We start from the raw sequence: 21,967 nt of genomic DNA, 5'->3' as shown, positions 1-21,967 counted from the left end.
CAACTTTCGAAGCCGCCTGATCCATCGGCGATGAAGATCTAGGAGCCGACACGGAGGAAAGTGCCTTTTTCGAGCACAGGATTGTCGTCGAGAGAATCCATTGAATTAATCTGACGATCGTTGGCGAGAGGCCCCACGGTGGGCGTCAGCTGTCGGTATTTTACCGTCGGGTTCTTCGAGGGATATCCCGAGGAGAGTGGTTATGAGTAGGGACTCGCCGAGATCAGAATGCGATGGTGCAAGGAACACAAGGATTTAGACAGATTCGGGCCGCCGGAGCGTAATACCCTACGTCCTGTGTGATGGTTTGTATTCCCTCTGGTATTGTTCGATGTTTTGGAGGGGTCCCCGCTCGCCCTTATATGACCGGGGGAAGCAGGGTTACATGGAAATCCTAGTCAAGTTCTGTTAGGATTCTAGTCCGAGTGTTCGGCTAGTTCCCGAGACCGTCGACTAGTTCTACTCCTATTCGGGTAGATACAAAAGAGGTAGGGCATAACCATGTAGTACTCCCTACTTTAGAATATTCTGTGCCCGTGGGCAGTTCCGCTGTCCCGGGTCTGACAGTTCAACCAAAAGGAGGGCTAAATGCAAAAGATGTCAAGGGTTTGGACACTTGCAAAAAACTTGCACTGAGCTTGTACCTGACCCAGATGCTCCTCCTCCTGCACCCCCAAGCCAAAGCGTGCAAGGAAGAAGCCAAAGAAGGTATATGTCACTACAGCCCCTGAAGCATCTAAAGATGCCCCTGCTGCACCTACCATGTCAAGGAAGAAAATTATAAAGTGCATGTTGCCACTGAAACATCTAAAGTTGCCCCTGCACCTACCAAGTCAAGGAAAAAAACTAAAAAAGTGCTTGCTGCACCTAAAACATCTAAAGCTGTCCCTACTGCATCTAATGCTCCTGAAGCATCTATGTGAGTGTTGTCCTTTAATGGAATTATTGTTCTTTTGTTTCATGAAATTATTGGTGCTATTTTATGAAATTATAACACGTGCAATTTTTTTAGAACAACACCCCAACGTCAAGTACCTTCACTGGAGCTCGATAGCAGCCCTGGAAGTCCTCTTACAAGAACGAGGAAGGCACTCCTACTAGCCACAAACCATCAAGAAATGGGCTTGACAACTAGCCCTGGATCTCCTCTAACTAGGGCGAAGAAGGCACTGCTGTTGGGAAAAAAATTGAAGTGCATGTGCCGTTTACTTTTGCTTTTGATTATGGCTGAACTTGTATGTCTTATCACGTATGGCTTTTGAGCCTTATTATGGCTCCTAGTATGTATGGATTTTTAGCCTTGCAATGCCTCCTAAATGTATCAATATTAGCCCTGTAATGACTCTGAACATGTATGAATTATGAAACTATGAAGGGTACCCAACTATGAATGGCTATCAACATCTAAGATTTGTTTCTTTTGTGAAATATGAATGTGAGCATTTTAGGCATGTTTAATTATTATTTTATTATGTCCTGTAGCAAAATGCATACTTGAAAGAGTGTCCTGTGGAAAAAAATAATATTGTAGAGTGTCCATGAGCAAAATTACCGTCGCTTGTGAGCAGCCTACCATTGCAAGGGTATTTTGATCAGATTACTCATTTTCTCTATCCTCTCAACCAGGAAATGAATATTATTATGACTATGGTGTCCAGTAGCAAAGATGCACACTTAAAAATATATTTAGCAGCAAAGACAAAATTAAGTAATATTTTATAGCAAAAATCAATATGGTAGAGTGTGCCGTAGGAAAATTACCCGGAGAGACCGGAAGGAGACGGACGGGCGAGGAAGGAGCCCCCACCCAGCCAAGCCACGGCCGCCACGCAGCAGCCACAGCGTGAGCCTCCGAGCTGCCGCCCACTGTGCCGATCCCCTCTCCTATTCCCCTGCACTTGTTGCCTAGCGCCAAGCGGAGGAGAAAACCCCCTCGCCGCGGCCGCAACGCGACGCGACGCCGAAAACCCCAACCCCAACCCCGGCGCCGTCGCCCGCTCCCCGCCGGCGCGCCGCGGGGTTTCCGCCCTCCCCCTCCTCGCCTCGCCGCTGGTGATCGCCGGCGCGCAAGGTACGCCCCCTCCGCCCCGGCCCGCTCCCTCCCCATTTCCGTGCTTCTCTGTCACGCCTCGTTCCGCGCCGCCGACCGCGCCGTTCCTGGCCCGGGACCCGCTCGCCCGCCCCTCGCGCGCGCGGCCGGGGCTCCGCTTCTCCCGCAAAAAAGACAACTTTTTTTAGTTTTTTGTTTGCCTCGCGGCGAGGGTTTTGTGAGCCCGCGCGCACGCCGCCGGCCGCGCCGCAGGGCAATGCAGCGCTTCCTCTGTTCCTGGCCCGGGAACCGGGCGCGCGGCCGGGGCTCTGCTACTCCCTCAAAAAAAAGACAACTTTTTTTAGTTCTTTGTCTGGTTCGCGGCGAGGGTTTTCTGAGCCCGCGCGCCCTCGCAGCCGTCAGCTCGTGGTTCTTGCTTTCTCAAGCGTCGTCGTCGTCTCAAAGGGGACGTTGGTTCGCCGTGCCCCTGCTTTGTGTTTGTGCCCATCTGATGTTCCGCGGTGGGGTTTTGTGCTGGTGGTGGTGGTGGGTTGGTGAATTCTGGGGGGTTTTTTGGTGGCGCGCCGTGATCGCGGAATGCGACATGGGTTTTGGGGGATCTATTGTGGTGGGGATCCCCGTTTTGGTTTCGGAATCCTGCGGTGATGCAGGGTGGTGATGTGTGGTGGACCTGCATGCCCAAATTCGCGATTAGAAAAAGACTAGAGTGGGGGAGGCACTGGTAATTAAATCGGTGTTTTTTTTTACTCGATTGTTGTGCCAGTAAGGTGCTCCATTTCGATTCAAAAGAAAAAGGTACTCCATTTCGATGGAATTCTGTGAAATGGATGTCTGATGTGTCATTGCATTTTCGATTTCTTCGAAGGTTTTGTTTTTGCCCATGTGTCTGCCAGAGAATTGTATGCAATTTCGGTGCTTCACGCCGAATGCCATGTGGAGCCCTGGGTGTAGATTTATCTTGACTTGTCCTCTGATTCAATAAATTGTTAAAGGCCATGCTATTCCGCTTGCGTCTGCCTCAGAAATTGTCTGTGATTCTGGTTCTTGTTGCAAAATGCCATGTGGATGCACGGGCTCTGCATTCTGATCTTCTGATTTTAAGATTATGAATTCCCATTATGACTTTGCCGACTAATTTGTTTCCCTTTCCATTGTAAAGGCAGGGGTTTTGTTGACAAGGATCAGCGGCTGCCTGTTGTTTGGCGATGGGGAAATCGCAAGCGAATGGTGATCCATCACCTGATGTCTCAGATTCCGACATGATGGATTTCCTTAATATGGATGGCGATGGAGAAGATGACTGTGACTCCCCCAAAAAGAACAGCACAATAGGGGAGCGGTGGCCTTCTGTTGATGTTGATGTAGATCAGTCTGTTATGGACGTAGATTTTGAAGGCCTGTTATCTGTGGTAGATGAAGGCAACGGGCAGTCGTCTGCTATGGATGTGGAATTGGAAGGAACACTATCTGTGGAAGATGTGGATTTTACAGGAACACCAGTCCCTGTTGACTTCAATGTTGCAAGCCTGGAGAGGTTTTGCAAAGAAGCATCAAGATCGTTCTTCAGTAAGAATGGACTAGTTAGCCATCAGATAAATTCGTACAATGATTTTGTCTCTCAAGGGCTCCAGGAGCTCATTGATTCTATTGGGGAAATTACTGTAGAGCCTGATTATGACCCTTCAAATAAAGATGGTGCTTGGAAGTATGCGTCCGTCAAATTTGGTAAAGTTACACTTGAGGAGCCAGTGTTCATGGTTGAAAACAGTGATCTTGCTGTGCAAGATCTCAAGTTGAAGCCTAGACATGCTCGCCTCCAGAAGATGACATATTCGTCCAGGATGAATGTGGAAATGGCTGTTCAGGTTAGGATGCTCCCAATTTCCCCTGTTCATGTTTCATATCAAGTAAAACAATAGGGATAAATTCTGTTGTTTTAAAGGCGACGAGGTGACCCAAGTCGAGCTGGGTACGCCTGGATGCCTAGGCAACAAGGCGTGGTTGTTGCCCAAGGTGAGCTGGGCCCGCCTGGACGCCTAGGCACCGTCTTTAAAACACTGGATAAAGTACATTTTACTTCACTATAAAGAAAGTTCAAAAAAATCATTCCAGCCATTGCAGAATAGCTAGCTTATCTTCATAACTATTATGGATGTTAAACGTAACCAATTCAGCAATTCTAGAATTGCAATTTTTTATTTCACAAATGGCATGGAAGTTAGCTAATCTAATCATCTTGTGGTGCTCATGTTTAGCTTTGTTTTTTATGGCAAAACAGCCATAGTGATATCTCTTATGATTTCCCCATTACTGAGCCTACAAAACTTATTTAGACTCTGCATTGGGTGTAGCCTCAGAAACACGGATACGCCAGTGTAGGCGCGTATCCCGTGTCGGATATGTATCCGATACGGATACGGCACGGATACGGCATGGATACGTATCTGTGGCGTGTCCGCGTATCCCAGATTAAATGGGCCGAAAACTGAGGAATGGATACGTATCCTTGCCATCGATACGGCCCGGCCCAAACTTCTCCATGGAGGTAGGGGAGGAACCGCGCGGCTCACCGGCGGAGGGGCACGGGCTCGCCGTGGAAGAGGGCAGGGGAGGGGCGCCGCGGCTCCTCGCTCACCCTGCGGCCTTCTTCTCCTCCCGCTCGGGCACGTCGGCGGAGGGAGCCGCCGGGAGGAAGACGGAGGAGGGCGCCCCGCAGCCATGGCGGAGCTCGCCATCTTCTTCCGCACCTCCCTCCATCCCTGCTCGCCGGCCGCGCGCGCCGCTCGGTCCGCCCGCGCTGCGCCGGATGGTGCGCCATGGAGGGGAGCAGACGGAGCAGGGGCGATGCGCCGTGGAGAGGGGAGCGGATGGAGCAGCGGCGCCCCCTTCTCCGGCAAGATTTGGCCGGGAAGGTCTCCTCCACCCTCCCCGGCGGCGGATCGGGGCCCAGCGGCGACGGATCGGGTCCTGCCTGGAGTAGAGCGCGAGGGGGAGGAAGAGTTGCGGCAGTGGCGCTAGGAGTTGGATTGTAGGATAAATAGAGCTTATGGCAAGTGGTGGGCTAGCTGGGCCGTAAAACAGCAGGCTAACGGCCCATCTCTTCCTAATTGCTATTGCAAGATAATTTACTGCTTTACAAACTTAATATGTAGCATTATTTATTTATTTAAAAAAAATAGTAAAACGTATCCGCGTATCGGGTTTTTTAGAAAATTGCCGTATTCGCGTATCCGTATCCTTCCGATACCGATACGCGTATCCGTATCCGTGCTGCATAGGGTGTAGCTATTGAACTATATCTTGGCATTCCACTTGTAGTATGGCCACGTTTCAACTCAAGGAAACAAAACCATAGTTCCCTCTCTTTGTGCACTGAGCAGCAGATGTGATTTAAAATTACTCTCTCATATGTATTCAAGTTATGACCTTGATCTTTGTATCAATAAGATTTCAGCTGATATTTTACCATCTAATCAGTATGTGTTTTGACTTTATCAGGTTTATACACTCGAAAAAAGTGACAAAGCCAAAACTGGTAAGGATATGCATGTTTCTAGAAGGGATATAATGAAAGAAACTAAACAGGTCGGCATTGGAATGTTACCTGTCATGGTGAAGTCAAAATTGTGCTGGCTGGATAAACTTGAGGAAAGTGAATGCCAGTTTGATTCTGGTGGCTACTTTTTGATCAAAGGGATGGAAAAGGTACTGCATCACATGGTTCATGCTGCTCATTGAGTTCTCAGAAAATGTGTTTCACAAAGATCATTACATTAGGCATTCTTATAGATTTTTATGTCATTGCAAATATAATATATGTGAGGTGAGAAGTGCAACATAAAATATATTTAGGAGTGAAGAACAAACAAAGTTTGTCGCTCATAAAACATATGCGACAGCTCTATATGGCGCTGCTATGCAATTACACTAAATGTTTAGTACATTGGTCACCTGTCCTGAATAGTTTAAGCTTTGGCCTTTGGTGAACTGATTAGTACAGGAAACTCAATATGATGTCAGAGCCGAAGGGGTTGTGTTTGAGACCACTATTGCGATATTCACAAAAGGTAACTTGGAGCTAACTTCCAGTCCACCACACCATAGCTTGAGGGAACTTATCCAAGAGGGAAGTTAAGTATATTGCTTACCTTTCCCAATACTTAAGGGACAGGGAGGTAGGCTTGAAGAGATAGATGAGTGGAGATTGTTCTGGCATTGCTATACATATGCTTTGTGAAAAAATCAGGTTAACTTAAATGGAGCTTGCAGATTCTGGCAGAGCAAGTGTTATGATACATACTATAAGCATGTGGCTGAAGTTCAACTGAAATATTTATGTAGTAGGTCATGGTGCTTAGTCGCTATGCGTGGAAATTATACTGTAATATTGAGAAGAAATTGTGCAACTGACATTAGCATTTTTAAGTAAAGGAAGTTGCTACCTATGTGAAATTAAAAATGTTTGATACCATGTCTGGGTGATATATACCTCATATGATTGATTCCTACCAAATCTGTAGGTATTCATTGCTGAAGAGCAGAGATGTTTATCCAGGATTTGGATCACGGATCGTCCCTGCTTGGAAGCAAGTTACATGAGTGTGATCAAACGAGAAAAGATCTACATAAAACTTGTACAATCTAAAAGGAATGAAAGCCTCAAAGTCATCAACATTTCCTTCCTGGGTGCAATTATGCCAATCTGGGTAATGTTTTTTGCACTAGGTGTATCGTCAGATAAGGAAGCTTTTGATATGATTGATATATTAGACTGTGATGCTTCTGTTATCAACATAATATCGTCAACTGTGAAAGAATCTCATGAAGAATGTGAAGGCTTCCGCGCTCTAGGTAGAGCTTGTCAATATGTTGATAAGCTGGTAAAAAAAACGAAGTTTCCTCCTGAAGAAGCCTTTGATGAGTATGTTTGTAAGTATATGTTTCCTGGTGTCAATGGGATTAGGTGCAAGGCAATTTTCCTGGGTTACATGGTCAAATGCCTGCTAATGGCTTACTCTGGGAATCGAAAATGTGATAATAAGGATGATTTCCGTAACAAGAGGCTAGATCTTGCCTGCCAATTGCTTCGGAGAGAACTGTGGGTGCATGTTATGTTTGCACAAAGACGCATGGTTAAGCTCATGCAAAAAGATTTGAGCTCTGATGGAAACTTACAAGATCTTAGGCGTTACTTAGATGCATCAATTGTTACCAATGGTTTGAACCGGGCCTTCTCCACTGGTTCCTGGAGGCATCCTTATAAATCAGAAAGGTGTTCAGGGGTTGTAGCAACCCTTCGGAGAGCAAATCCACTTCAAATGATGTCTGACTTGAGGAAGACTCGACAGTGGTTTGCGTATTCTGGAACAACTGGGGATGCAAGATACCCGTAAGTTTCTTGTGTCCTCCCTACAAAAATTCTATGCATTATTACTTTCTCTCTTCCTTTCCCAATATCGCTGTGCAAACTGATTTTCCTTTTGCAGGAATCCATCCTACTGGGGAAAATTGTGTTTTTTGTCCACCCCTGATGGTGAAAAATGTGGATTCGTGAAAAACCTTGCTGTTACAGCTATGGTTAGCTCTGTGGTGAAGGAACCGCCGTTGATTGATACATTTGTTGATTGTGGAATGATGAAACTGGATGAAAACATTACTCTACAAGATATTTCTGGGAAAGACAGGATTTTCTTGAATGGGAACCTGATTGGAGTGTGTGCCGACCCAGGCAAATTGATTTCACAATTTAGAAGCTTGAGGCGTAACAAGAAAATTGAGCCACAGGTTTGCTTAGTTTCCAGATATGCTAAACTGATTCTCAATATTTGTCTTGAACCTCAGTTTTCAGATCCAGTCCGTTCATGATGTTTGAAAACTTTATCCTGAACTGTTATCCACCCTTTAACTTTATTTCTTTGAGATATTTTACCTTGTACAGTCATGGCTTAGGAGTCCTGGTCCTATCACAATTACCGTCAAAGGTTTCATTGCTTAATAAAGCCACTGATTACTGAAAATTATTTCTTCATTATAATTGTGCTCCTTCATTATCTCTGCTGATTTAAAATGTCCAAAGAATATTAACAGCTAACCTTTAACAGTATGTATTTTAATTATATCTTGTGGTGATCCTACTCTTCTCTTATTTGTTAGTTTTCGTTTACCTGGTACTTCTGAAATTTCTTGCTAACGAAATTATGTACTTCTCTTGCTTTATTTCCTATTATGCATTTGCCGTATGTTGTTTTGTGACATGTACTATTTGTACTTGAGTTGAATACTTAAAGTACATATGTTGCAACAAGATAGTACTAATATGCTTCTTGTTTCTATTTCTTAACTTTGATTAGGTGGAAATCAAAAGGGACAGGCACAGTAAAGAAGTTCGTGTATTTTCTGATCCGGGGAGAATTCTAAGACCACTTCTTGTAGTTGAAAATCTAAGAAGAATCAAAAGACCGAAAGGTGGATTGTACTCATTTCAGGAACTTATGGATCAAAACATAATTGAACTAATTGGTGCTGAAGAAGAGGAGGATATCCAATGTGCTCCTGGAATTAGGCATCTATTCACAAGGGAGAAAGAAGAGGTGTCTTCTGATTATACTCACTGTGAACTTGATCCTTCTTTCTTGCTAGGGTTGAGTTGCAGTCTCATTCCTTTTGCCAACCATAATAATGCTAAGAGGGTTCTGATGCAAGCTGAAAAATTATCACAGCAAGCTATTGGCTACTCCCCTTTGAACTCATGCTCTAGATTTGATAGCCTCTCACATCAAATTTTCTATCCACAGAGACCCTTGTTTAAAACTGTGGTGGCAGACTGTATTGGAAAAGCAGACTATAACTTTGGACGTAAAGATGACTTCACTCCAACAGAATATTTCAATGGCCAAAATGCAATAGTCTCTGTCAACGTTCATCAGGGATTTAACCTAGAAGATTCTCTAGTTCTGAATAGGGCCTCTCTAGAGCGTGGCATGTTTCGTACACTACATTTCAAGAGCTATAAAGCCAATGTTGAAAACAAAGAGATCACTAGACGACTCAAATACAAGGAAAATCTCAGTTTTGGTAAAGTGCAAAGCAAGAAGGGGAAGGTTGACAGTCTGGATAATGAGGGTTTACCATATGTTGGAGCAAGTCTTCAAAGTGGTGACATTGTTATTGGGAAGGTCACCGAATCTGGCGAAGATTTTAGTGTTAAACTGATGCATACTGAGAAAGGGATGGTAGAGAAGGTAGTTCTTTCTGCAAATGATGATGGGATGAACTTTGCAACTGTTACTCTAAGACAGGTGAGTAATATAACTCTTTGCAAAATTATTCTGCATTGTTTCTTTCATGGCCCATGTTGAAATGCATAAGCTTTCTCCTTACAATACAGTAGCATGACATTCTATGGTACCTGGCTGGTTTGCCTTCTTATCTGAACAATAAACTCAGAAGATTTCTTTATGATTGGTGGTCTGCATTTTTCTCTCTTTATATAAAGCTATCAATACTATATATAAATCATTTATTTTCTCTCTTTTGCACCAGTTTATAATAATTTTTGTGCTATTGCTCATCTTACATTCTTACTTGTCAAATTTCTCTAGTGATTAATGTGATAATTGTTGTAGTCTCGCTCGCCATGTGTCGGAGACAAGTTTGCCAGCATGCATGGGCAGAAAGGAGTGGTTGGCCTTTTGGATTCTCAGGAGAACTTCCCATTTACTCGCCAAGGGATAGTTCCGGACATCGTCATAAACCCACACGGCTTTCCAACTCGTCAAACTCCTGGTCAGTTGCTTGAAGCTGCTTTGGGGAAGGGGATTGCCCTGGGTGGGAAGGTGAGATACGCGACACCATTCACCACTCCATCTGTGGATGTGATCACTGAACAGTTACACAAGTAAGTTCTATTTTACTTTTGTGTTCTTTTCTGGAGCTCACATTTTCACACCTCACATATGGTGAAAATCAGACAGCATACTATCTAGTAACTGATTGCACCGCGAGGCAGTCATTGTCACCATTTTTGCATGTCTTTATTTTTCCCTCGACACAAATTATAAGAGCAAGCAGCCCTAAAAAGAACAAACTATAAGACCAAGCAATGCATTCCCGATTTCCCATGATATGTTCATCAAGGGGAACCCCACCAGAAGAAATGCAGATACGAGGCCTGTTGCCCATTTGAACACTCTTCTTGTACAGTTTTGTTTATGTTTACCTTGCTGCATTTCAGGGCTGGTTTTTCAAGGTGGGGTGGGGAGAGCGTCCTGAATGGGCACACTGGTGAGCGGATGAGGTCGCTGGTCTTCATCGGCCCGACCTTCTACCAGCGGCTGACCCACATGTCCGAGGACAAGGTGAAGTTCCGCAACACCGGGCCCGTGCACCCGCTCACGCGGCAGCCGGTGGAGGACAAGAAGCGGTTCGGTGGCGTCAAGTTCGGGGAGATGGAGCGAGACTGCCTCCTCGGCCATGGCGCTGCTGCCAGCCTCCATGAGCGCCTGTTCGTGCTAAGCGATTTCTCACAGATGCACATCTGCCAGGCCTGCGAGCGCGTGGCCAACGTGATCATGCGCCCCGAACCTGGTGGCAAGAAGGTGCACGGCCCCTACTGCCTCTTCTGCCAGTCCGCAGAGCGGATCGTCCGGATCAATGTGCCTTATGGAGCCAAGCTGCTGTACCAGGAGCTCTTCAGCATGGGCATCTGCCTCAAATTCGAGACCGAGGTCCGCTAGAGCTCCATTGATCAGTAACTCGGTATCATATCTCTCGAAACCATAAGACTACATACATCTGCAACTTTGTTGCTTAGGATATTGTTGATTCTCAAGTCGATTGATGTCAGTGTCATATACGGACGACTAATGTTGAGACCTGCGGTTCGCCGTATGATTTCGTGATATTCAGATAAGGTTTCAGGCACTGTTGTGAAATGGCATTTGGCATTCTTGTTTGTGATGTGGCGATGTGGCACACTGGTACAGGAATTTCTGTTTTTTTGCAGCCTGACTGTGGGAGGCTGTGATTGATGAGAAATAGGTGTCTGGAGCTTGTGAAGCTTACATGAGACCCATCTTTCAGTTCGACCTGACTTTCATTCATGTTGCAACAGCACGTCAGTGAAGGCATCTGTCATCACCCAAAAACAGGTCTGAAAACGTGTTGCTTTGTGTAGCGTGCGATCTTGCTGCGAGTAGATATGTGAGAACCGAGAAGTAATTCGCTCATGGGTACAGCCATACTTGTCCAAGTGTAACTGGCACCGTTGTGCACTCAGTCAGTGGCGGAGCAGGATTCAATGATAGGGGGCCAAGTGATAAAATAAAATGAACACGCTCGTAGTGCGACAATAAACTTTTTTTAGGACAATAGGCTCGTAGGTGGGTGAGATACCGATCCCTTGCCTGCTCGAAAAATAATTTTGGTGCAAACTCTTGTCGTGTGGAGCCAATCTTAAGTGTTGATATTATTAAGTGATGGTCATAGAAAAAGAGGCTAGGAGTGAGGGGCGCTACATGGGTGCTATATTCCTAACAAAGTAAGGGGACGTTGTGAGATAGGGTCATGGTGGGGCCACGTGTCGAGCGTCGGGTGGCAAGGTCTTGGGGCGTCGACGCAGGAGTAGCGGGCGGCGAAAGTAAACTAGGGTTAAATGTTTGAATATTTAGAAACCAGAGTTCAGTTGACATAAGAATATATTTATTAACTATCCATGATATCTAAAAGGTTAGGTATAAACAAATTATATCAGCTAAAAGACTAAAAATGATAATGATTACTCAAAGATCATACTTTGTGAAATATATAGTTAAAATATATTGACACAAGTAATAAATAAAAATCAATTTTATATGTCTGCACTAGATTAGTGTATTCTTTAATTTTTATATTTATACAATCATCATTATATATATTATAGTAGACTTACAACAAGCATAGGGGGGGCCATGGCCCCTGCCAGCCCCCCCTTGGCTCCGCCACTGCTCTCAGTCTGACAATTTGCCAATAGAGTTTTCTCGGCAAAACAAGTTAGGAGATGCCACTTTTTTCTTTTTCTTTTTTCTGCAAAATCGGTAACTGTTGTTCTCTAATATCTATTTTTTTGTGAAACTAGGTATGCTGCAAACATTTCATTGGTAATTCCATATTTTGTTGCGTTGCCCAATTCAGCATGAGTTCAGGGCTGTCTCCAGGAATTTGCGGCCCCAGGACGAAATGTAAAATGGGGCCCTAAAATATATAAGATAATATATCGAATATAACTAATATATTTTTTCATACAATTATGTAACTTTAGTACGTATTATTTCAAACACTATTTTGAAATATATCAAACTGGAATGGTAAAACTATAAAAATACAACTAACCTCATGTTCTACTAAAGAGCAACATCCTTCTCGTATTCTTAGAAATGAAATCTTCAATTATATCTTCGTAGTTGATCTCCATAATATCATTTTCAATTGCTATTGTCACCAACCCATTGAGTCTTTCTTGCGTCACAGTAGAACGCAAATAGGATTTCAATAACTTGAGTTTAGAAAAACACCTTTCCGAAGATGCAACAGTAACAAAAATGGTTAACAAAATTCTATATGCAATAATAATAGTAACTACTTGGGGGCCCTCCATTTGGGGGGCCTGTGCGGTCGCCCAGCTCGCCCGGGGCCATGGACGGGCCTAGAGTTGGATGTTTGAATTTTTTTTCTGACTACAAGAGTGACGCGCACAGGTAAACATGTGCACATAGCCCACTCATAAACCAAAAAAATGTGTTTCCTGTAAATATAACTGTTAAAAGAACTCGCATCATAAGCATTGATATTTTGAAATAAGATATAGGTTGAGTTCCTCGTGCCTTCACTACACCTAGAGGCCGTATGTTTTAATCATAAAGACAACCGGATGTTTTATCAAACTTTCCAAACCAAAAAGAATGTTTCATCAAAATCATTTTCCTTTGACATATCCTCTGGTTTTGTATGTCTTTTATGTTGCGACTGGAAACTAGTAGAGGCCATGTTTTCTTGGCAAAAACAAGTCAGGAGAAACTTGCTTATCTTTCTCTAAAATCAATTTTTTTTGTTGACATATTTTTCATGGTTGGTGCCATATGCATGCGAAATCAGCACTTCGCTAGGAAGATGGATATGTGTACTTAAAATTTTTGTCCAGTATTCCAGTCACTAAGAAGTAACGGTTTGCCACTTTTGCTACTATTATGGACTAAAATATTAACTTTGGTCACTATTTCAACTATGTTTATAAAATGTATTAAAATTCACCGTTACGACAATATTTTTCTCTAGGTTATCTTCATTTTACATTTGCATATGTCCAGCCTAAATATTGGTGAATTATATAAATGTTTTTAATTTAATTGCAAGCATTCTATAATATCACTTTAACTTCTACTGCATCGCGTATATAGAATTTGGTGTTGGATGTAAAATTGAGAATCTAAATGGTTTTCATCCTTTAATATATACCTCATATGCTTCTTCAAAAGGTCAAATGTTCCAAAACTCGACATAAACACGGTGAATTTCTGCTTTATTCACATCCCCTCCCAAATAATATGTAACTTTATATGGAAAACTATTGGGCTTAGACTTCGGTAACTTTCGTTTCTCGTAGTTACCTCTTATAAATACTATCCGATTATTGGGGAGGGGATGCTTTTTTGGGTCTTACACCGAATAGATGTGGTGGACCCTAAGGTACCATTGCTTTACATATGAATCAAGAGGTTTCATAATAACTTGAACCTTTGTGTATGATGAATAGATTGCTTTAAACTGATCTTTGTTGCTCTATCACACAAATATGAATTGTTTTTTATCTCATTTATGAAACCTAAAATTGAAACTTTTCTTTTAACTGATAAGTGATGTCCATGATATTCTTTTGTGGAGGATGCTCATTGAGGAATGGGTGCTTTCTTGTTCAACTAACAAATGGTCCAAGGACTTTCATGATTTCATCAAGACCCAGAGTCCCAAAGTCACAGCTCAATGATGAAATACATTTTGGACTACTTTTCTTTTCTCTACACACCCTTGTAAATTGGTAAACCAATTTTGACACTTGATTCCTAGATTGTCAACTCGTTTATAAAATACATATTGTACTATTTTTTACACCCTTGGTAAATAGATGACATAGTCATTTGCCAGAATGGCATAGTTGCCTATTGGTTTCTAGATGAGCTGTATAATTATTCCACTAAAGACCTACTATACATAACATCACTGCAATGTTGGCAATGTTTAATTAATAAATATCATTAAATTTGCTTGGTTTAAAACCTTATCATTTTCCATGTCTCTGATTCAAAAATAGCTAAGGTTTAAGTAGTTGAATACCACAGTCCTTATCACAATCCATCTCATATTATTCGTCCTTGAAGATGAGCTTGCCTCTATTATCATCTCCTCCCAAATAATAAGTAATTATATATGAAAAATATTGTCCTTTAAAGTGTAGACTTTGGTAACTGTAACTTCCATTCTTGTGGGCGCCTATTATGAAAAATACATCTCGTAAATACAACAAGTTTCTGCTTTACACCCTCACAAAAAGGTAAAAGACACATGTAGTCATTTTCCTTATATTACTTGTATATAGCTGCAGCCCTTTGATTTGTAGATGAGCCATAGAATTGCTAGGCGTGCATTAAAGGCCTACCATACATAACCTCACTACCATTGCTGTATTTTTTTTCTATAAGAAAAGATATCAACAAAAATGGACCAATTTTTGGCCGCGTTTTCATATCTCCGATTCAAATTAGCCAACAAAATCTCTACTAAATTGTCCTTAATTTGCTCCTAAAAAAGTACTATAATGTTTCAATACATCCATCCTGAACAAACAAACAGCTCTACACATTCAAATCCTCATCATAATCCATCTCAGGCATACCATCCTTCACCAGTTCATCACCTCCTTCCTATATTTACCCACCGCCCCATCCCCCCCCCCCCCCCCTCTCTGCGAAACCAACCCATGCACGTATTGGCGTGGGTGCCGGGACGTGGAGCCAGCCACGTGCGTGCGCTGCCTTTGCGTCCGGCCATGGGGTGCTCTAGCTCGAGGGAGGCGCGCGGCGGCGGCGTGGTGTCGCCGTCCGCGGCGCCGGCGGAGCGGCGGCAGGGCCTGCGCCCGAGCTCCCTGACGACGCGCGCCGCCTCGGCGCTGACCTCCCTCTGCATGTGCCGCGGCGGGCACGACGACGTGCGGGCGTACACCCCGCTGCCGTCCGAGGAGGCGGTGAAGGGCGCCAGTGATCCGGAGGAGGCTGAGGAGGCGCTCCCCGGCGAGGGTGCGGCGGCGGAGGAAGAGCGGGGGCATGGCGCGACCAGCACGCCGGCAGCGGCCATGGCCCCAAGCGTCGAGGACGCCGCATCGGCGACCTCGTCGTGGACGGCACAATAGAGCGCAGAGCTTGTGCCGTCTCTGCCGCCGCCTGCGCCTGATCTTGACCCGCAACGGCGGAGCCAGGGGGGCCAGCAGGGGCCCCGGCACCCCCCAATAGCTCAAAAAAAATTGAAGACCCCCTCGTCCAGCAGGCAAGGCAAAGCCCAATAGGAAGTGTCGCACAGGCCCAATAAGCCCCTGCCCCTGGGAGAAGGTCACGGAGCTGCGGAGGGCAGCCACGGAGGGCGATTCCGTGCGCCGTCTCCGTTGCCTGTCGCCCGTCGCGGCCGCCGGCCACCGGCCAGGCCATGGCTATCGGCAGCTCGCCTTCCCTGCCGACGAGCGGAATCGCGAGTCTCGACGACGTCGGACAGGAACGACGCGCGGAGGCGGGAGGGAACCAGCAGGCAACCCCCACGCCTAAGGTCTGCAAATCTAACCTTTTTTTCCCAATTCTATTCTATTCTTTGGTGAGGAACGAGGATTCAGTGCTAGCTAGGATGGTGATTCATTCGAGAATAGATTGTTCCCCAATTCTATTCTATTATTCATTCCTCACAAATTCACATTCTAGGAAATCACGGCTAAATCAAAAAGGAAGGCACAAACACTTTTTTCCTTTTACAAGAAGATTGATGGCACAGCTACTGATCTGCAAGTACAAGAGCAAGATCATTTGGAAGTTCACGACAGATTCAATCATCGATGATCTCTATGCAAAGAAGAACCGCAAAGTTCGATTTAAATGAACATATTAGTTTCAGTTGACCTTTTTGTAAAGTACAGCTAGCTTTTGTGAATAGGCTATGGTTCCTGACTACGTGCCTATATGAACACCATAAAAATTTGGTGTCAAATATACTTAATGACAATATTATCTAATGTATATATACTGATCTTGGTCTTCCGGCCCCCCCTTGAAATTGTTGCCGGCGCTGTTGACCCGGCGATCTTGCCTGGCTTCGGGCTGCACGTCGTGGAGGTGCCGTCGCCGTCGCACCCGGCGCTTCTCTATCCCGAGCAGGAGAACCCGCCGCCGCCGCAGGATGCGACGGAAGACATGGGGACGCCGGCCGCCCGCTACATACCGGAGGTCACTGGCTTTGTCCGCGCACGCGTTGGCGAGTTCCATTCCAAGATAGCGAAGAAGAAGGCGGCCGACGAAGCCCCTGTCTTCATCGGCGGCGGCGATGGCGGCGACGTGGCGGCGCCATGACTCCGGCCGCCGCGCGGGGGGAAGCCGCCCGTGGTGCTGTACTGCTGTACTTCACCAGCCTGCGCAGCGTGCGCCGGACGTTCGAGGACTGCCGCGCTGTGCGCGCCATCCTGAGGTGCTACCGCGTGCGGCTGGACGAGCGCGACGTGTCCATGCACGCCGCCTTCAAGTCCGAGCTCCGCGGCCTCCTCCTCGCCGCCGGCGGGGGCTCCTTCGAGGGCCCCGCGCTCCCGCGCGTGTTCGTCGGCGGGCGCCGCGACCTGGGCGGCGCCGAGGACGTGCGCGCGCTGAACGAGACCGGGCCGGGTGCGACGCCGGCGGCGGCGGGGCGGCCCGGGCACGTCGTCGCCGCGTGCGCGGCGTGCGGCGAGGCGCGGTTCGTGCCCTGCGGGACGTGCCACGGCAGCTGCAAGGTCTTCGTCGGCGACGAGGGGTGCCGCTTCGCCGGCTGCTTCCGGCGGTGCCCGGACTGCAACGAGAATGGGCTGATCCGTTGCCCCTTGTGTTGTTGCTGACCGTTCTTCAGTAGATTGCAGCGTTGTAATAATCCGAAAAGAAATGGTAGCTTACTGCAGTGCTTATCAGGATGCTTGTTCCAGTTGGGTGTAGAATTAGAGCTAAGAAGGATACCCTAGGTGTGAAAGTGATGCTTGTACTGTCAGGTTTGGGGTAGTCTTGTCTTACCATTTTTCGGGCTTTACTGGGACTTGTTCGGTTAATCCAATACCATGAAAATTCAAGGGGCCACCCATGTCACTATGTCAAGCAAAGATTCTCGCTCGCATATACTCCCTCCATTTCAAATTATAGGTCGTTTGATTTTTTTAATTCTAAATTTGACCACTCATTTTATTCAAAAATTTGTGTAAAATATCACTTCTTTTGTTGTGGCTTGCTTTATCGATATAATTTCTTTAAGAATGACTTAAATTTGACTATATTTGTATAATTTTTTGAATAAGATGAGTAGTCAAATTTTAAGTTAAAAAAATCAAACGACTTATAATTTGAAATGGAGGGAGTATATGGATAAAGAATTTTTCAATCAATCCATATACTCCCTCTCATCCAAAGCAGCAGGGGGCGGCGCTCGTGTGCATAGGGGTGGTAAAGGGCCCAAAATTTTGAACTAGAAAATCTAAGGGTCGGACCCTAAAAGAACCAGTCTCTAATCTTATATAATTTTGAATTAAATATTTTAAAGGTCTTGTTGGGCTGTGAAAATGCCACTAGAGTCATAGCCCATTACCATCCTTATGTGTGCATGTTCAAGGATGACCTCACCGTCGAGCCCGCGCCCGGCGCGTTCCTCGCGCGGCGGCGCTCCAGCTACAGGTGGCGACGGCGCGGCGCGGTCACAAGGAGGTCCGTAGTCGCCTAATCGAAGACGTGATTGTTAGCTGCCTCGTTCTTGCCATAGTATGCTCCTGTTGTACATCGATTCGAACAATTGGGTTTTTGAAATTTGATGACCTTGCAGGGCTTGGAGATTATCGAGGCGTCGCTGCGGTCGCGCACCGTAGCAGCTATATGTCGCTCGGGCTACAAAATCTCAACTCATCGCCTGAAGAAATTTCAGGTAGACTAGTACTTGTGAATTCGGCCCAATGGAGCTTTTGTTTCCTACGGCCCAATATGGACATCAACACAGGATACTCAATCTCGTGATTCAGGGGTGTTTTGAGCTTTTGTTTCCTACGGCCCAATATGGACATCAACACAGGATACTCAATCTCGTGATTCAGGGGTGTTTTGGAATAGAGACTTAAAAAAAAGTCCCAGGGACTTTTTATTATTTAGAAATATTAAATAAATGTTAATTATAAAACTAACTGCAGAACTCTGGGGCTAAACTGCGAGACGAATCTAATGAGGTATCTTAATCCATGATTAGCGAATGGTACTGTAGCATCACTGTAGCAAATTATAAATTAATTAGGCTCATTAGATTCGTCTCGCGAAAAAGCACTCAACTGTCAAAAAAACATTTATAAACAGATTTTATTTAATACTATAAAATAGTAAGATTTCTTTTGATGTGATAAGGACTTCTGAAAAAAATTGGAATCCAAACAAAACCTCAATCTCGTGGACGTCTCAGAAAATTTCTTTTGTTATTGATCGTGATGATTGACCAGCCTCAAATTTTTTCCATTTCCTTCTTTTTTTTCACTTTCTGTTTGTCGTACCCTTCTTTCCCTCTGTTACTTGCTTCCGTCCTTTTATTCCTTCCTTCACTTTCCTCTTCTCATTTCATTTTGCTAGTCTATTTAGTTGACTTATTTTTTCCATTTTTTTATTCTTGTTTTCTCTTATTTACATATTTAAATTTTCTTCTACTTCACGTGTGCATGTTTTTTCTATTCTATAACTCATACCATTCTTTCTCATTTCTTATAATTGGATGCACATAGATTCATAATGCTTACTAGTATTTACTAATAAATATATGTAACTTGTAATATATTTGAGATTACTTTCTAATAAATATTTGCTGTTCCTAGTATATTTCTTTTTGTTTCTTTATTTCTCACCACGTTCTCATTTTCATCCTGTTGTTCTTTATCTATCCTTTTATTTTATTTCTTAATAGCCAAGTGGATATATTATCTTTCATGTAAAATTAAGTTTTTTTTAGATCCATGTAAAACTAAGTTGTTCGAGATGTTGAATTATTTGTTCATTTGGCAGACTAAATTATTCAGGCATGTTGATTCATTTGTTCGTGATATTTATTTTTTATTATTTATCCTGTATAAAACATGTTCGCGATGTTTAATATTTTGTTCATTGTACATTATTATTTGTTTAGTACGTTTAAGTCTTTGTTCACAAAAATAATTATTTGTTCGTGTTGGTAAATTTTTTGTCCCAGTATCAAAAATTAATTAATATTGAAAAAATATTTTTAAAAAAAGTCATGTAAATATAGGCAAGTGTGGTCTTGTTTTGAAGATCTAGTCGTAAGAAACTCAATAGTGCAATCAAAATTTAATTTTGATTCTCAGTTTATAGTCCATAACTTTTTTTAGCTTTTGCACTTGTATGTATGCATAATGATGTCATCAATTCTGTCTTTATTTTACATGCAGGCGTTGGAAACCGTTAACATCCGAGCTAATTGGGCTAAAAGTGGAGCTAATTGGGCTAAAAACGGACAAATTAATTAAGACCCCTCTGGCGATACCTAACCGCGCCCGTCGAGCACTGCACTCACGGACGTGTCTTCCTCCGCGACGATGCCGCGGCGCTTCAGTTCGACCGGACCTCGCCCTAGCTGGGTCTTTTTCTTTTAAGCCTCTCATCTAGGTACAGTTACGCACGCCACACATTACACACGCATACCACACTCACACCTCATGCGTACAAGCAGACCTACAACTACACACAGATACGAAACCGTGTTCTTTTACAACTACACACAGATACGAAACCATGTTCTTTTAGAGATCACCGGAACATTATGACTTCGTAGACGGGCGCATCACAATTTTTTTTGTGACTCCACACATGAGAGACTACAAATTTTTAATTTTAGGGACATGCCCGATGAGACACGAATGCAGAGCCCGGGGCTCGAAAGCTCGCGGGCAGGAAACGATCAGCCGCTCCCTACCACTGGGCTATCAGCCCGTTCTCCGCCCTAGCTGGGTCTTGGGATCATCTTTTGCATGCTGATGAGGCCTCGTGCTTCTGCTCATCCACCGTGGAGGATGCTCCAGCGCTTACTAGATTGTTACTACTATACCAGTAGTAATGTAGTGTGCCGCACGGTTTTGTACATGGCCATGTAGCAGTGTCTTTGCATAATATGTCTGAATGAACATTGTTGTCGACGAGTGTTGAAGTGACCCGGCCCGAAATAATGGTTAAGATCTATTCTGCATGTTGAATAAATCACACCTGCTAAATAACTTTCTTATGTTTTCGTCCTCGCTTCGCGCAAAAGATTCGAACCGGAGTTATTAACTTCCCAGGCCCAACCTTTTAAACTGGTCTGCTCAGGAACTATCTCTGAGAATATTGTGCCGAAGCTACGGTATCCTGCCGGCTACCGTACCCGAGCTACAGTATTTACTACAGTACCCGAATCTTGGCCCGGCCCATTTTAGCCCATCTCGGTCCATTGGGCTGGGATGTTACATACACCTACCCTTAAGAATTCGACGTCCTCGTCGAACCATCAAACTAGCTTATTCATACGGGACAAACGAGCAAGATCTCCTCTCTTGATCATGTCCCATACATCTAGTGCTAACGATCGATGTGCTATGTGCCAGCGGTTCCAGATGTGTGTCCGTCCACATGCCGGTGGCATCCGTGCCACCACGCGCCCATGCTCATACCCGCGCACTTCTGCTCGTATATGGCGTGAAATCGCGAGAGTTGGCTCTGATACCCCTTTAACGACCCGGCCCGGGATAACAACTAAGATCTATTCTGCATGTTGAGTAAATCATACCTGCAAATAACTCTCTTGCGCTATCATCCCCACTTCACGCAAAAGGTTCAAACCGGAGTTATTAGCTTCCCAAGCCAGCAGCAGTGCACTATCCGTAGCTACAGTACCCCCGCGCGCTACAGTGCCCAATCGGTGGCCCAGCTTTTCCGTATCTTGTTCGGCCCAAACACTCACAACTTTCGATATCTTTTGGTTATGCTTCTTGAGTCGGTGAAAATGTTGCGCCGAGCAAGTAAGGCCCCTTTTTTTTATGCGAGAGTTGTTTTTTTTTACCCAGAGACTAAGGCTCCGTTTTTTTTAACCCAGAGACTCAAGCGCCGTTTGATAGAGCTCCGGCTACTCCGGTGGAGTGATTTCTTTGTTGAAGTTGTAACTGTTTTGAAAAATATTTGAAAAAACGCCTTTTTCAATTCCAACTTTGCCTCTCCCAATGAAAGTAGTTTATGGGCCGGTGAAAAATATTTGATTTTTGCTGCGCTGTTGCTGCGCTGCGCTGATTCAATAGTGTTCTGTGAGAGAAAAAATCTGCTGCAGCGCAGCAAACGCGAAGCGCCCAATGCTGCCTGTTGCTCCCTAGCTGGCCAGTTCCCATCAGTACGTCCGCCTCCGAGCGTCCAACCCTGTTCGCTTGGCCGGCAGATTCGGCAGATTCTGGTGATTCTGTCTGATTCAACAGTATTTTGTGAGGAAGAAAAGTTGGCTGGTCTGGCAGATTCTGGCTGATAAGCCAAGTACGTGTGACCCTAATTACCGCCCCACAAAGCATGCAACTATGGATTGTGTGATGCTTAAAATGGTTCCTGCTTGATCAAGTTTTTA

The 21,967-nt window shown here is 44.6% G+C and overlaps 2 protein-coding genes across 2 annotated transcripts; both read left to right on the top strand.

Annotated features, from left to right (window-relative positions):
- The first annotated feature begins 3,231 nt into the window (after window positions 1-3,231).
- Window positions 3,232-10,980, top strand: LOC120711526 (DNA-directed RNA polymerases IV and V subunit 2-like). The gene is made up of 7 exons (XM_039997083.1): window positions 3,232-3,915; window positions 5,549-5,755; window positions 6,571-7,439; window positions 7,537-7,834; window positions 8,401-9,348; window positions 9,676-9,947; window positions 10,284-10,980. The coding sequence occupies exons 1-7, from the start codon at window positions 3,256-3,258 to the stop codon at window positions 10,783-10,785; spliced, it is 3,756 nt and encodes a 1,251-aa protein (XP_039853017.1). The 5' UTR covers window positions 3,232-3,255; the 3' UTR covers window positions 10,786-10,980.
- A 5,702-nt stretch (window positions 10,981-16,682) lies between these two features.
- On the top strand, window positions 16,683-17,201 carry LOC120713188 (uncharacterized protein At5g39865-like). Its single transcript, XM_039999193.1, has one exon. It carries the CDS (start codon window positions 16,683-16,685, stop codon window positions 17,199-17,201), a length of 519 nt encoding a protein of 172 aa, XP_039855127.1.
- The last annotated feature ends 4,766 nt before the right edge of the window (window positions 17,202-21,967 follow it).

This window comes from Panicum virgatum, chromosome 6K (genome assembly GCF_016808335.1).
Source record: "Panicum virgatum strain AP13 chromosome 6K, P.virgatum_v5, whole genome shotgun sequence".
NCBI lineage: Eukaryota > Viridiplantae > Streptophyta > Magnoliopsida > Poales > Poaceae > Panicum > Panicum virgatum.
Note: the sequence above shows the minus strand (reverse complement) of the source record. Positions and strands in the feature narration are given on the sequence as shown.

What these genes read in the sequence shown, in the direction of transcription:
- LOC120711526 (XM_039997083.1), top strand. Translation starts at nt 3,256, where the DNA reads ATGGGGAAATCGCAAGCGAATGGTGATCCATCACCTGATGTCTCAGAT. An exon ending in ACTGGGGATGCAAGATACCC is followed by an intron (nt 7,440 to 7,536) that starts GTAAGTTTCTTG and finishes TTCCTTTTGCAG; the next exon opens with GAATCCATCCTACTGGGGAA. An exon ending in ATCACTGAACAGTTACACAA is followed by an intron (nt 9,948 to 10,283) that starts GTAAGTTCTATT and finishes GCTGCATTTCAG; the next exon opens with GGCTGGTTTTTCAAGGTGGG.
- LOC120713188 (XM_039999193.1), top strand. Translation starts at nt 16,683, where the DNA reads ATGACTCCGGCCGCCGCGCGGGGGGAAGCCGCCCGTGGTGCTGTACTG.